This window comes from Hydra vulgaris, chromosome 11 (genome assembly GCF_038396675.1).
Source record: "Hydra vulgaris chromosome 11, alternate assembly HydraT2T_AEP".
NCBI lineage: Eukaryota > Metazoa > Cnidaria > Hydrozoa > Anthoathecata > Hydridae > Hydra > Hydra vulgaris.
In genome coordinates this window covers 21,667,501-21,684,471 of record NC_088930.1, presented here as the reverse complement: position 1 = coordinate 21,684,471, position 16,971 = coordinate 21,667,501, and the positions used below count along the sequence as shown (strand labels likewise).

Sequence of the window (16,971 nt, the reverse complement as noted above, 5' to 3'; positions counted from 1 at the left end):
TATGCTACTAGAACCCATTAAAAATAAATGAAAAATGTGTACAAAAAGTGAAAACTAAACTAGGTAAACACTGCATAAGCTGTTCAACTTAAGATGCTCAGATAAAAAAAAACTGTAAGGCAGCATCTACATATAATTATTGGACATCTTTTTGACATACCAACTTATTAAGTAGTTGCAATTATGACTTAACTTTATAAATTTTAGCTAAAACTTCATAAAATCCTAGATCTGCCTATGTATATTATAATTATTTTGAAAAAATATCTAAATTTTGTGTGGATATACATACACACAAAATTTAGATATTTTTGGCTTATGGTCAAATGTGCAATTTTTAACAGCTGTTTAATCATAATTTCAATAGGATTTGTTATCCTGATATAAGTTTTATACTTTATGAAAAATTTCTGAAAATGAATGAATGTTCCCTCCCATGTATCAAGTACCTAAGAGTATGAACAGCTTCTAAAACTTAGAACACAGTGCTATCAAAATAGCAAACTTCAATATGGTAGAATATTGGGTGGCCTTTATCGTCAAATCGATATTAAAAATCAATTAACTACCAAACATTAAAAATCTTGAATTCTTAAATTGATTAGAGATAATAAATGTTTTATCTAACAATTTAACAAATATACCGATAAGCGCAATATAAAAAATTAATAACTTGTAACTATGTTACAGGTGGTTAAACTTTTACATGTAATAATTTTAATTTGTTTTTAATGAATTTACAGTACAGTAGCTCAAATTAATTATCAATAAAAGTATTGATTTTCAAAGTAGGTATTTGTTTGCACTTTTTAATAAATTGATTTATTTTAATATATATATATATATATATATATATATATATATATATATATATATATATATATATATATATATATATATATATATATATATATATATATATATATATGTATATATATATATTTAATTTTACTTATTTTCACTTAGTTTCTATTTAATTTATCACTTCAATTTTTATTTTTATTTTTGTATGAAAGTTTGAAATTTATTTTTGTCATTTAAAGAAGATTATTTTTTAATTAAATAACGAAATTTGTATATTGAATAAGACTTATTCAAGTATATTGTGAAACAAGTAAATAAGAAAGTCTTATAATTTATTATAATAATTATATATTTTAACTTATAATAATACATTTAGTTTTACATAAGTTAAATTATGATAAACAAATATATTATAACCTGGCTTTAAAAAATGTATTATCATATTTGTTAATTGAGGATCTTCATTGAGATTCCATAGATGTGCTGTAGTCTTCTTCATTTTATGTTCATTTTTCAGCTCTTCTTCCTTAAGCTGTTTTTAAAAAAATGCATATAAACAAAACTTCAAATTAAAAAGAAATTTATTTTACTGAATTTTTTATAACTAAATTTTGGTGATAACAAATTGTCATTCATTAAACTGCTATAACTTCCTCTGTAAAAAAATATTTGATAAGAAACATGTAAGGAATGCAAATTGCAAGATAGATGATATAAATCATCTCATGGAGGAGATGATATAAATCTCATCTCATGGAGGAGGTGATATAAATCTCATCTCATGGAGGAGATGATATAAATATCTTATGGAAAAAATTTATATAGATGAACCATAGATTTTGAAAAATAAATGAATAATTATAAGAAAAATTCAATGTTTTAAACTAAAGAAATACTTATTATTTCTTTTCATTTCTTTAAATTTATAACTTTATTTTATTTAGCTTTATTCATTTCTTTAAATTTATAACTTTATTTTATTTAGCTTTATTCATTTCTTTAAATTTATAACTTTATTTTATTTAGCTTTATTCATTTCTTTAAATTTACAACTTTATTTTATTTAGCTTTATTCATTTCTTTAAATTTATTTTATTTTTATTCATTTATTACTATACATGGTAATCTTATATTTATTTTATATAACAATGAACTAACTTTAATAAAAATTAAAATTAAAAACCTTGGTTGCAGCCTCTTCTTCTTTTAATCTTTCTGTCCATGTTTTTTTCATTTGCTCAACGTCTTCTTGGTTTCTTTTTAACTGGAAGAGATTTAATCTTTTAAGTAAATGCTATTTTTATTTAACTTTAAAAATAATCTAAAAAACATCAACATAATAAATGTAATGATATGATAATGCATTCTTACTCTCTCCTCCATTTTCTTTTTCATTTCTTCAACCTCTAAAAAATTTATAACTGGATTATAAATACTTGAATAAATAAAATAATAATAATATTGATATAATAAATATATAAAAAAATGTTTTAAATAACTAACAAGTAAAAACAACTAAAACCATCAAAACTAAAAAGCCAAAAAACAAATTCAAAAATGATTTTGAGTATAAAATCTAAATAATTACCAGCTTCATCTATTCCTCTTTTATTATCTCCTTTTTCTGAAGATTCATCATCTCCATCGCTTAGTTGAGCAGCTAATGCTGCTAATGCCTTTGGATCACCTTTTGCAGCTTTCAACTGCTCAAGCAATTTAGCATTTTCTTCACGCAACTCACGGATTAGTTTATCTGTTGGGCTTTCATTAACAACAGCAGATGTTTTAACTGACTTAGCACGATCAGCTATTAATTAATATTTTAAATAAATAATAAAAGAAAAAAATGAAGAATTATTCTTAAGAAAATTAGGTAAAAACTAAGAACTTTTTTTATATACATAACTTATACATACCAAACCTTAAGGTTGAAAGTGTTTCCTCATAATTAATGTCAGCAGGGCTAAGAGCAGCAATCTGGAACCAATCAAAATAATTGTATAAAAATTTTTTTTATATTTTTATTAAATTATTTAACTTTACGCATTCAATAATTACATGCATTTTATACATTCTGTATAAATTTTTTTCTTCATTTTTCTTTAACTATTTTATTACTCAACAATTCATTTTTACTTAGACATTTATATTAACTAAATTTTATATAACTTTGAATTATACAAAGTTGAATTAATATTTTCAAACAATAATTTATTTGCCAAATACATCATAAGCATTTGTTATATAAGTTACTTTACATCATTTTAATGTTGATTAATTGTTTTAATTAAACTATTTTATAATTATATAAAAGATTTATAAAATACCTTAAATTTAAAATTTTTTATATCAAACAAATCTAAAAATGTATTTAGAATGTCAAAAGTTGACTAAATATTGAAAACAAAAAATTTTCAAAAATAAAAATATATGCTCTTGATATAAAGTCAAAATCATAATTTTTACTTAACTTTAATTTATTAACACATATGTTGATATCAAATTACTTACTGAATACTTATTATGCATTTAAAAAACAATAAAGTACCATAACAGTTTTACTGTTCCCTCCAAGTGCATTCTTTAGCAGTTTTGTAAGGACAGAATCACGGAATGGAGCTAAAGAACAATTATTTAAATAAATTAAGTATATATATAATGTTTGCATGTATATATATATATACATATTATATAAATATAATAAATATATACATTTTAATATATATATATTATATGTATAATATATTTTTAAATTAAAATATAGATTAAATATAAATAATGTATGTATGACCATTTCAAAATTGTATATAAAAAAAATAATTGTTAAACTTAAATTGGCTATGGGCTATATAAATGGGCTACCCTCTAATTTGATGTGGTTTGTGGTCAGGAAAATAAGTTATGAGCTTAAATAATGCGTTTTAGTGACTGCTCAAGAGATTCAAAGTTTTAACAAAAATGGTGAGAAAACAGTAAACATTCTTATCCTATAAGTTTGATTGAATATAAATGTCACAACATGTTTAAGTTTGTTATACAATGTGTTATTAAAGTTTTTACAACATTTTTACAATGAATCACTTGCTATTCTGCTTTAAAGTTTTTTTTTAATGGAATGGTCATGAGCTTTCTGTAATATTCAACAATCTGAAATATTAACTGCACATTATTGAAGTCTGTTGCTAACTTAACAGCACGCTCAGCACAGTCATTGGTGACCCTCATGCTTTTTATTTTTTGCTTAACAGTGAGATAGACAGGACAGAAAACCCATGCAGCTGGATTATAAGTAAGAAAAATTGGTTCAATTTCAAGCGCAGTAAACAGATTCATTCATCTTTGAGTAACAAAACCTATCAAAACCTTTTCCTGAAAGTGGTCAACTAATTTTAAATCAACTCTTCTGAGATCAGTTTTCATTAGTGGTTTCTTCAGAGCAACAATCATAGCCTCTTTCTCACTATTTGGAAGAAGTCAGAAAATAATGCAAGTCCAATCAAATCTTTGCTCAAATACCGCATATGCTCTCTTATTTTCTTAATTGCAATATCTGTTACCTTTTTGTCAACAGCAAGATAAGACTCAAGAGTTTGGAGTATACAAAGGTATGTATGGAGCATCAGAACTGTTTGGAACTTTAAGCCAGACTTTTGCATAAATTGTTATAATGAAAAGACAGATACGACGAAGACCTTGTAGTTCATATGCTGTAAGTTTGAAATTATCTACGGAACAAATAGATTTTAAGACAGTATATTCATTTTGCCATCCATATGGAACGATGATAGGCACCTGGAGGGCTAAAATGAGTTACATCATCATTTTCACCCAGTGCAGTTAGTGTCCGTTGGATGAGCTCCAGGTAATCTTTTTGTGGTTTATTTTTAAGGGAGAGTTGATTCCTAAGGAATTCCAGCATTTTTCTTCTTCTGGTTTAGCAATACACATTAACCAACTGTAAGTTCTGATTTGACTTCAATGTCAGAAGCCTCAATTTTATTGTATCGGGTAGTGTCAAATACAAAATATTGCAATCTGTCGTCGTGAAGATTAGAAAAACCAGTCAAATACTGCAACCAAAAAAACTTCAAGGATATGATGCCTGCAGGCTAAAAAAATTTAATTCTTTTATGAGCTCACTTATAGTTTTTTAAGAGAAACTTATTTTCATGCCTCCATATAGAAATCAATTTCAACTTTTTGTTTAATAAAAATTTTTGGTTCGCATGTGTAATTATTTCCAGCTTTTCTTGTAGGCATAATATGCATTTTTTGGAAATATTATTATATGCAGGTGCTGTTTTAAGGATGGACCAATTCAATATAAAATCATCAATATTTTTATCTTTCAATTTCCATATGTATTTTGATGGCATGGTGCCTTTTGAATACTTTTTATTTTTAAAGGATTGGCGAATCGTTTTTTCCATTCACCCTCTATTAAACCAATATATTCTTTATCAGGTACATTCTTAGAGGAAACAGCATATTTATATACCACATTTTTTGATAAACATTTTCCACTCATTGAACAACTGTTTTTTTGTTTACAATTACAATTTTCTGTTGCTTTTTTTTTTTTTTCCAACAACTTCACTTCCAACAAGGCTGCAAGCAACCACTATTAGAGTTGGAAGTTACTGGAATATAAAAGATGAAGTTTATAAAGCAAAATAACGATTGACAGATGACTTAGAAGTCTATTTTTTTTTTCATTTAAGATTTCTTTTTTGTTTACCAAAACATTATTGTGACCTTTTATAATTCTTTCCATGTTTTTTGTGCAACTGTAGCTAACTTTAATTGTATTTCAATTAATTATTTTATGTAATCTAGTAGAGGGCGGTAAGTGTTTATCAACTAATTTTAAAAGCACTTTTCCTATTAGTGGAATCATTTTTGCTAGAATGGGGATTGAACCAAACTACATTTCTAGTTCTATTTGCTTTTTTTTTTTTTTTTTAAGAGCCAAATCTTAGTTCAAAATTTTGAAAACCACTTTTTTATAGACATCTTTGAAAATTCCTTTAGAGGAATTGAATACATTTTTATCAGAGGAGTTTTGGTTAATCCTGTTATTAATTGAAATCAGGATTTATTATAGAATTTGAGGTAGATTTGAATTAATATCAATATACAATAATTCATCGTTTAGTTTTTTGAAAGGCTTATATGAATTTTCAGAGAGTTTAAATGTGACATCAAGAAAATTCACAATTTTTAAATTTATGCTTATTTCGACTCGAAAGCCAATAAAGAAAATTTTGATAACATCTTTTCTAATTTTATCAAGCTGTGGACCAGATTTTTTACGCATTACTATTATACCATCATCACAATAAAAGCCTGATATTGATTATTTTACTTAATAAATCTTAATATAATACTTAATACTTAATAATAATAATACTTAATAAATATATATAGTGTAACAAACTTATTAATTTCTGCTCCATCATAACTGTCCATTGTTACATCAAAGCAGTCATGTTTGTTTTTGTTTTTTCAAGTTTCTTTATTAAAATAAAGTAAGATTTTTCTGCAATTTTTTATTATATGAATAGTCTCTTCTGGAATAACTGTGTGGGTGTTTGCAAAATCAATTGTTTTATCTAAAATATCTAAAATATTGAGGAGTAAAAATCATTAATATCAAATTAAATGTACATTCATTTATATTTTCAGTTATGGAGAACCAATTGATAACAGTTATGGTATTTATCCACTATTGTAAATTGAATTTAATTCTAATAATATTATTAATTTTGTCTAATTTAATTTTGCTTACATGTCCATTCTCACTTTTTGAGGCAACCAATAATCTACATGAAAGTTTATTTTGAAAATTGGGTTTATGATCTTGAAGCGTTACAAAAGCAGGGCAGGGCGGGGCAGGGCAGGGGCAGTTGATTCAATTCTGTTTTCGAGGTTGTTTTTTTAGCGATACTTTGGGCTTCTAAATTAATTGCATTTTCCAAATTTTTAGGGGCTTTCTCATAAGAACTTGTAATACTGTTGCATAAAATATTTTCATATTTTTCTGTTGTAATTTGGTAAATGTTATTTATTTTATCAGCTAAAACCAAAATATTAAAAAAAAAATTTTTAATTTATAGCAAAAATGTTTTCACTAGAAACATTTTTACTATAAATTGAAAATTTTTTTTTAAAATTGATCGATAAACACTTCGTGCCCTCTAATAGATTTCATAAAATTTTTAATCAAAATATAATTAAAGCTAGCTACAGTTGCACAAAACATATGGAAAGAATTATAAAAGATCACTATAATGTTTTTCTTAACAAAAAAGAAATTGTTAATGAAAAAATAATCCTGTAACTTCAGGGGTTCCTCAAGATTCTATCCTTGGCCCTATACTCTTTTTAATTTACATCAACAACCTATCAGAAATTCAGAGAATCTTACTTGTCATTTAATTAAGTCTCATCCTTTTACTGTGACTGCTCCTAAGTACTCCCAAAAAAAAGTTCTTAGGAAATTGCTTCCTTTATCTTGTTTTCCTGATTCATATAATTCGCAATCTTTTAATTCTTCCAGTAACTTCCAACTCTAATAGTGGTTGCTTGCAGCCTTGTTGGAAGTGAAGTTGTTGGGAAAAAAAAAAAAAAAGCAACAGAAAACTGTAATTGTAAACAAAAAAATAGTTGTCTAATGAGTAGAAAATATTTATCAAAAAATGTGGTATATAAATATGCTGTTTCCTCTAAGAATGTACCTGATAAAGAATATATTAGTTTAATTGAGGGTGATTAAGTTTAATTGAGGGTGAAAACGATTTGCCAACAATAAACAATCCTTTAAAAATAAAAAGTATTCAAAAGGCACCATGCCATCAAAATACATATGGAAATTGAAAGATAAAAATATTGATGATTTTATATTGAATTGGTCCATCCTTAAAACAGCACCTGCATATAATAATATTTCCAAAAAATGCATATGCCTACAAGAAAAACTTGAAATAATTACACATGCGAACCAAGAATTTTTAATAAACAAAAAGTTGAAATTGATTTCTATATGGAGGCATGAAAATAAGTTTCTCCTAAAAAACTATTAAAATAAGTCAGCTCAAAAAATAATTACATTGAATTCCCTCTTTAAAAAGATATTTAAGCAGAAGTTAACAATTCTAAAAAATTATTTTTATAATTATCAGCATATTTTACAAATGTGTGAAAATTTACAGTAGTTAAGACATTTATGACTTCCTGTAATTTAATTTTTTGTATAAACTAAAGTTTTATTAATTTGAACATTTATTTCTGATGAATCTTAATTGATAAAACACAGTGTAGAATAAAAAAGTTTGATAAATGATTTTCTACTAATTTATATAATATCATGTATATATATTTATTTTTATATTTATCCTATAGCGTATATAGATATTACATTTACAATATATTTATATAAATATATATATTTATTCATATGTAAATTTATACTATAGCACATATAGATTTGTATTTACCAACTTTTTTTTTGCCAAACTAAATTCATATATTATTTTGCAAAAAGGAAAAAAAAAGAATAAAAATTTATTGCTGCCAAAATCTTTAGTTAATATAGCAGCAATTCCCTTGCATTTTCTCACTATGACAGTTGATGTATCTACATAATACATTTTAAATTAATTGAAATTGATTTGAACTTTACTTTTTGCTAGTTCACAAATTTTAATTTTTTTGCAGCTCAGGTGCTGAAAATTTATAAAAAGACTCTTTGCTCTATTTCCATTTAACAATTTTGGTGTTGGGAGAGTATTACTAAGTCATAGTTCAGTTGCATACACAACATTATATAACATTAAATTCATAATCATTGTAGAAACTATAATAATTATTTCCAGAGACTTAGTAACCAAGGTGACACACTGTTTATATTTTTAGTGAGGCAACAACATTAAAAAAAATGAGATTATTTAAACTTTTAAAACATTTAAAGCAATATAACCATAGATGATGTAATATACCCATAATGCTTATATATGGCAAATACATAAATGTGGCAAAGTATCATTATAACAACACTATATAAAAAGAAAACATTGTCAAAATTGTCTAAAAACTACTTAAAACTAGAAAAGTTCATAATAGATTTTTTATTTTATGAAAATACTGTTGTTCAAAACTTATAAAAAGTGGTAAATTGATTGATATATTTTTGATTGATTACACTGAATAATAGTTACAGATCTCATAACTCTTTGCAACAGCATTTTGACAAATCTTTGTAAAGACATTTTGTCAAGAGATATAACTATAGATCTCTAGATTCCTAACATCTATTTTCCTAATCAACATAACCAAATCAGACATTTTCCAGACTGCCAGCTCCCTGCTGTTAACACAGAGAAAGTTTGGGGAACTGGTATTTGAGCAAATATTTGGCCAAGGAATTGTGTACCATGGAAATGTCAGGTAGGAAAAATGGCAGTCAAAAAAATGGATGTCAGAAATAGTCCTCTTTTCATTTTTTGTCTTTTTTTCATTTTGGTCAAACTTTTATTGTCTGCAACAAAAATATCATCAGAAAGTCTTCCTTTTAGCTGATGAAACTGTTTTTTTAACTGCATAGTGTAATCATAAATCATTATTAAAAGCTACACATTTAGCAGTCATGTATGTTGCTTTCTTTCAAACAAAAATTCAAACTCTATAAACTATTGAAAATATTGAATATAATCATATTCACATGTAACTAGTTTTTAAATTTCATAGTAAAAAATTTCTTAGTCTTTTGAACTCAAGGTTCTATATATGAAAATAATAAAACCAGAAGACTTATAAATACTTATATTATATTTACTATAAATTAATAAGCAATAAAAAAAATACATACCTAATACTTGACCTTTACCAGACGAAGCATCAGCCAAAACTAAATTTTTATTAAAATTCATAAATAGTTAAAAATCATTTAAAATAAAATAAAAATTTAAAAATTAGCAAAATTAAGATATGACTTATGATTGACACTAGTAACAGAAATAGGCCACGGATCCCGGGCCACTAATCCCTGTAAAATAGTCAAACTATCAATTTTAAATGGAAAAATCAAAGTAGCACTTGATTCTTTATCAAATCTTGATTTAGTTGTTTAGTTCAAAGGCAAAATTTTGTTTTTTTTATTTTCATTGAACCAAATGATCATGCTATATGTCACTTTAAAAGCAATTAGTGTGGTTTCATTACCAAAGAATGAAATACTTGAATACCTACTGGGAGAGGCCAAAGTCTATTTAGCTGCTGAAAAAATAAAGACTGACAACCTTAATAAAAGAAATGACTTTCTGAGTTTTTTAACTTAACTCCTTCAGGTCATCATTGTTTAAAATTAATAATTGGCCACATAGTTATGTTACTTAGATATTTAGATCTCAAAGTTGGGTTAACGCATTTCTAATGAATATTTGTGTTTTTTGGAATAATTAGATTGATGAAGAGTTTTAATAAGGCAATTTTAGTGGCAAACAGGCATTTATTCCTCAAGTTTAGTTGGCTCCATGGAAATGTTATCAGTTTCTTGTTTGACTGACATAATCATGGACATTAAAAATCAAGGTTAAATATTTATAGAGTTTCAATGTCTTAAAAAACTTTTTTTATGACCAAATATATGTTGCATGGTCAAGATCATTCATGATTTACGAGTTTTTTAAAGTTAATAGAAAGTGTTTAAAACAAAACATGGTAAGAAAAAAGAAATACAAAATTATTTTCACTTAGACTTGAATTTAAAAAAATAGAAACAAAGTTTCAAGACCTGATTTCAAATAATTCATTATGAACTTTGTTCACATTATAATAAGCAAGCAAGATGTTTTTTAGACCATAAATCTTTTTTGTATCATTATTATATATATTTTTTTCATCTTTTAATTCATATTTTTTTATTTATGTTAGGAGCTTTGTTTTAATTATGTTAAGAACTGTTTGTAAAAGGAAAGGCAAAATTTTAAAGATTTTCATGTCTATTTTCTATTAAAATCTTCTAAATTTCTTTAGTTTTACGTTTTGTAATTGTTCTGTTTTCTTTTAGCCTTCTGTTGATATAAAGTTTACATTTAACAAATTTTTTTGGTTCAAAAGTAAATCATCAACTGAAAGTTTAGGAAAATAAATTGAATTCAAAACAAGTTAAGAAAAACATTGTTTACTAGTAACATTACAAAGCATGTTTTTACAATAAATTTTTATGTTATCTCATGATTTGATTTTATTTTTTAAAAATTAATTCACAAATAACAAGATTATTAAGTTGGGAGTCACTAAAAAAACTAAACTTTCCTTGCACTTTAATACTAAAGAATAGCGTTAAAGAGCAAGGAAATGTTCGACAAAAGACTTGAAAATGAAGATATGAAAGGGAGTTTTAAAGCATCAATGTGCAAGAAAAAAAAAACTAGATGAATAAAATTTTTTAAAGCATGAAGAGACAGGTACAGTAAAAAGATGTAACTTTTTATATAATTAGATAACTCGTTTGAGAAGCAACCATAATAGTATTTGTAGAGAAAAGAAAAAGATGCAACCTTACGATGATGAGGCAGTGGCTCAAGTTTGGTAGTTAGAGCAGGTATAACTACAATTAAAATAAATTTTTAGAAATCGTCTAGAAGTGTAAGGGCATCAGAAGAACCAGCCCAAATATGACAACAGTATTCCATACAGGAATGAATAAGAGATTTTATTAAAGGTAGAGAATAGAATTAGGAGGAAAGAAAATGGCAAGCACAATAAAGAGAAGCAACTTTAGAAGATGCTAATGGATTTTGTACATGGTTTCCATGAGAGGTTAGAGTATAAAAATCCAAGGAGGCCTAAAGTAGAGGACTCAGCGATATTACTATATTGTATTTGTCATGTTAATAACAAGAGTTTTTTTTACACTAATGGTAATAATGTTGTTTATGTAAATTGTTTTAAGCCTTTGCTTTAGATTAAAAATAACTTCAAAATAATTCAAATGTATTATGTAAATGTATTATGTATATGTGTTACATAAATGTATTATGTAGACGTATTATGAAATATCATGTAAATATATTATGAAAATGTATTATGTAAATGTATTATGTAAACATATTATAAAAATACATTATGAAAATGTATTATGTAAATGCATTATGTAAATGTATTATGTAAATGTAAAAAAATATTTAAAAAAATAATATAAAAAAATTTAAAGTATTTAAAAAATAAATTCAAAAATTATAAAAATTTAATTACCTTTTATGACATTGCCTAAGCATGACAAAGACTGATTGATTGCAGAACCTTCCTTTAAACGATCACCTGTAGCTCCTGTAGAATCAGCACGTTCGCTTTTTAAACAAACAAAAAATTTTTTTTTAAAGTATTCTTTTTTGTAATATATTTGCAAAGTAAAGGGTTAGTAGTTGGAACTGCACACTTCTGTGTTTAAATATTTGTATCAGTAATTAATACAAAATCATTATAGACAACACACTACTGTTTTTAGCAGGGTTGTTAAGCTAGAGAAGCTGGAACTTTTTCCATAAGATGTGGATCCAGCCATCTAAAAGCTCAATAAAAATTATGTAATTATGTTCACTTTATGTTGGACATAAAGACATTGTGTGCAAATAAAAAAAAAGTTTAGCTATTTAATTAAAAAATCATTACTATCTAAAAAATCAAACTTCAAATATTTATTAGTTTTGTTTTATTACTTGTTAGTGTGGAAGTGGTGTAGTGCAGTAGTGGTGTAGTGGTAGAGCGCTTGCTTCATAAGCAAGAGGTTCTAAGTTTGATCCCCTAACACATCCCTGGTAGTAACACACTCAACTTGTTTTTCCATGCAGCGGCCTTATTTTTCAAGGTTCGTGTTTCGGAGTTATAGAGTTGAGAGAGGGGTAAAAGTTAAAAGCAGATTGACTAAGCATGCTTTTTTCATTGTTTTTTCATATAAATGTTTATTATTAAATACAACTTTAACAACTTTTTTATAAACAGTTTTTAGGGAAACTATTTTATTTTATTCTATTAGAATAAATTCATCATTTGAAATATATTTTATACATTTCAAAGGATGCAACTCTCAATAAAAGATTTTATTAAAATTTTTGATAACCATAAAGAGCACTACTCCTTGGAGAAATTTAAAAGAGAATCTAAAAAAGACTCTTTTACAATTAGAATTTATTACAAAAGACTTCAAATATTTATTATTCTCATTTTAATTCAAAAAAAAAAAAAAACGTTGTTATTATATATCTCATTAAACATTAATATAGAAAATATGTATGCATTAATATATATGTATGTTTATATTACTTTTATTTTAAATCAGTAGAAATATACTATAGTTTCACATTCTTTTAAAAACATTTTTAGCACTTTGCAAAATTTATATGTATTTTAAAACAGATTATGCATATATTTGCTTTTATATTAACACAGACAATATGTACAATATAAATGGGGCTCAGTGATAAGAGTTTATGTCTACTTCTTACTCCTTTCTTACTACCTTAATTTATATATCTTGTATGTATTTATTGTAACTATATCAAACAGCAAACTTTTAAACAGGTCAATTGTCAAACAGCCAAAAAAAAAAAGTCAAAATAGAAGATTTTTTTTCTTTTTCTGTAAGATATGTTGTAAGATTTTTAGAATTTTATAACATGAAATGAAATTGAAATTTAGGTTAAGTTAAATGGAAAATTCACTACTTCTATTTTTTCTGCATGATTGGACTGATTGCAATGGCTCCAATTTAAATGTAGTTAAAGTTCGAATTACATAACACTTGACCGAACAAAAGGTTTTAAAACATTATCAATGTTATGTTAAATAACACTGATAAACAAATAAAACTTTATTGTGCATATCTTGTTAACTAGGTGGTTTTTTAAAACAAATTAAATATGCTGATTTTAAATATGCAAACCATTTTTCACCATCACGCCAAGTTGTAAAGATATTTGGGTTCAAATCTTTAGTATTTAAGGTAAAGTCCCTAATATTGTCGAAAAAAAAGTTATTCAAAAGTATGTCAACCTGGGTCTCAAAAGAAGCGTATTTTCATAGAGATTTTAGAAAAGATAAATACTACATATACTGTAAGAGTGTGGCTTTGATAAAGTTAAAAAAAAAAAAGGCATCTAATAATTCTACATCCAACCAAGTAGTCAAGCTATAGGTTAACAGTTTTACTTTTTTATTCACAAACTTACATTCGTAATTTCATTCCAAAACTGTAAAAACAATTCTTCTTTAGAGGGACCATGCTAACAACAGCGTTGATGAACCCTTAAGTTCAAGAAAGCCATCTTCCCCTTCAAATTTTATAACGGACTCTAATAACAGACTCTAATGAAGAAGCTTTGGGTGAGTTTGGGATGCATTCTTATTTTACAAAAAACCTGCAGATATTAAAAACATGTCATTTAATATCTGCAGATTCTAAAAACATATTATTTAATATCTGCAGATATTAAAAATATACCACAACTCTGAAATGCTTTTTAAATTTAGGATCAAGAGGCGATTCAACTGGGTTATCAAGCAGTTAGAAACAATCCCACTTTGTGGAGAGAGGGTTTTATCTAAAGTCAAATGGGATCTAGTAATACTAAATGGACCACCTCAAATCCTGGCACTTTTTCCTAGAGATTCTACAAACAAAAAAGTTCCTGTCTCACTTTTTTAAAATAAGTCTCTCAACAGAGAGAAGATTAACAGAGACTAGTTTAACTGGAGTGGAACTGCAAAAGCTTTCATTTGTTTTCCCTACTCTATTTTTGAACAAAAACATAATTTTGGCCCTGGATTTCAGTCTTTTCTCTTAATGTGGAATGGCGTAATAAAAGATAATTGGTGAAATCTAGGAGTAAAGAGTAAAAGCCACCAGTGTAATATTCAACACAGAAATCACTACATTGCCTGGAAATCAGTCTTCGAAGCCTTGAAAAATCAGACCGGGAACGATTGAGAACTTGAAAAGTCAATAAGAAATGAGGCATTTAAGTGATATGAAATTTTACGCTGCGTCCTGGACATCACTCTCCATTTAGCTTTGAGTCTAAGTTTTTGAGGTGTGTTAGCAGTTTAACTTTATTTTATATTCATAAAATAATTTTAATGTTGCTTAGAATATTAATCTAGATGTAATCTTTATTTCAATATTATGTTCAATTTGTGCAGGTTCATTAAACATGCTGGACGAGTATGATAATGGTAATTTTTTAGCCACCCTTGAGCTGTTGGGGAAACACAATAAGACACTTTAGTTCCATCTAGAAGTTTCTCAACACCAAAAACAAGGAACAAGAATGCAAGCACACCATTTGAGCTGGAGAACTCAAAATGAGTTCATTATGGTATGTGGTGAAACTGTTTTTGTTGATATTATCAAAGAAGTCTGCACAGCCATTTATTTTTCCATCATTGTTAATGGAACTCCAGACAAGTCTTGTACAGAACAAATCACTTTCGTTCTTTGATTTGTCTGCGTAGGACCTACTAATGGATAGTAAAAGAGCATTTTCTGAAGGTAGAAAATCTGGAGGAAAAAAAAGGGTTCTGACACTGCGAAGCTGATTATAAATGTTTTGGATCAAAGCCTTTTTGATTTAAAGAACTGTATAGGTCAGGGCTATGATAACGGTTATAATATGTCCAGTTTATACAAAGGAGTGCAGGTCATCATTCTCAAGAAAAATCATCAAGCTTTGTTCATGCCTTGCAGAGTGAATAGTTTCAATCTAGCAGGAGTTCATTCTGAAGAATCCTCTAATGTAGTCAAGAATTATTTTGGCAACATCCAACCATTGTGTAACTTTTTTAGTAGTAGCCCCATGTGCTGGAAAAATTTGACTGAGGCAACTGGGCAGTCTATTCATCAAATATCCTAAACAAGATGAAGTGTGCACATAGAGGCTGTCCAGCCATTATTGAAATAACCAAAAGAAATACTAAAGTCCTTGAAACATCTTGATGAACTTGATTTAGAAGATCATCAACTGACTTAAGTTAAGACACTCATAAAGTGGATTCAATCATTTAAATTCATTGTCTTGAGTTCTTTCTGGTTCAAGGCTCTCCTATGTGTCAACAATGTCTGCTTCCTTCTTCAACCAGAAAGCATTTCTTTGGATGGTGAGACAATGTTTTTAAAGACTCTAATTGATGATCTTAACTGACTACATTGTTCTTGGCCCCGAATTCTCCAAGTTAGCTTCCCTTGGGTTTCAAAATGATTTTGTTAAGAAAAGGACAAGAATAAGGAATAATGTTCTGAAGCGATCAAATACTTTTGGAGAAATAGAACCTCTTTCTTTTATCAAGTTATTCAACAGTATCTACCAAAAAAGTCTTCAGTTAATATTTCCTTCAATCTGCATTTTGCTTTGCATTTATAATACAACCCCGGTTTCAGTGACTGAAGGAGAGCGTTCTTTCAGTAAGCTTGCTCTCATCAAATCCAAATTGCGATCAACAATGACTGAAGACAACGACTTACTAACCCTATGGTGATTTCAATTGAAAAATACCCTTGCTAGACTTGATTGTATGAAAATGTCATCTCTAGTTTTGTAAAGAAGAAAGACCGCAAAGTGAAATTAGTGTGATCTGACTAGTCTTCATAATTAACATTTTATTAATGAAATATATAATTGCATTCATTTTAAATTGTATTTGTATTTTCATTCAATCATATATAACCAAGTTCAAATATAGAGTGTTTATGTGCAGTTAATACAAAAATAATTACTGTTTTCATTAAATTGTAATGTGATAGTAGACATATGGACAATAAACAGTGAAATTCATGCTTAATTCAATATATCCAGGAATCCAAAGTTTGGGACACCCAACAAAAATTGACCCTGGGCACCACAAAGTCTCTGTGCCCAGGGTCAATTTTTGTTTAAAGTGCCTGTATACTATCTTGGATACAACTTTCAATCACATATTATTTTTTATTAAATCATTCAAGTTATAAATTTAATAGAACAAAATATATTAAACTTTAAAAAATATAAAAAATGTTAACAAGGTTATATAAATTATTCATATGAATTTTTAAATGTTTGAAAAATTAAAATTGAAAAATGAAACTTAAATTAATAAAATTTAAAAGTTTTATCTATTATTATACTTTATTTACAA

At 26.5% G+C, this 16,971-nt stretch overlaps 1 protein-coding gene across 1 annotated transcript in view; it reads right to left on the bottom strand.

The window, feature by feature from the left end:
• The window catches only part of LOC100210574 (kinesin-like protein KIF28), an 83,152-nt gene that overhangs the window by 34,241 nt on the left and 31,940 nt on the right, over nt 1–16,971 (bottom strand). Inside the window, exons 10-17 of the mRNA XM_065810450.1 lie at nt 12,061–12,155; nt 9,671–9,709; nt 3,353–3,423; nt 2,721–2,781; nt 2,393–2,611; nt 2,176–2,210; nt 1,988–2,068; nt 1,222–1,336 (exon numbers count right to left, since the gene is read on the bottom strand). Of these exons, the coding sequence (XP_065666522.1) occupies nt 1,222–1,336; nt 1,988–2,068; nt 2,176–2,210; nt 2,393–2,611; nt 2,721–2,781; nt 3,353–3,423; nt 9,671–9,709; nt 12,061–12,155 (716 nt within the window). The remainder of the gene's footprint in view (nt 1–1,221; nt 1,337–1,987; nt 2,069–2,175; nt 2,211–2,392; nt 2,612–2,720; nt 2,782–3,352; nt 3,424–9,670; nt 9,710–12,060; nt 12,156–16,971) is intronic.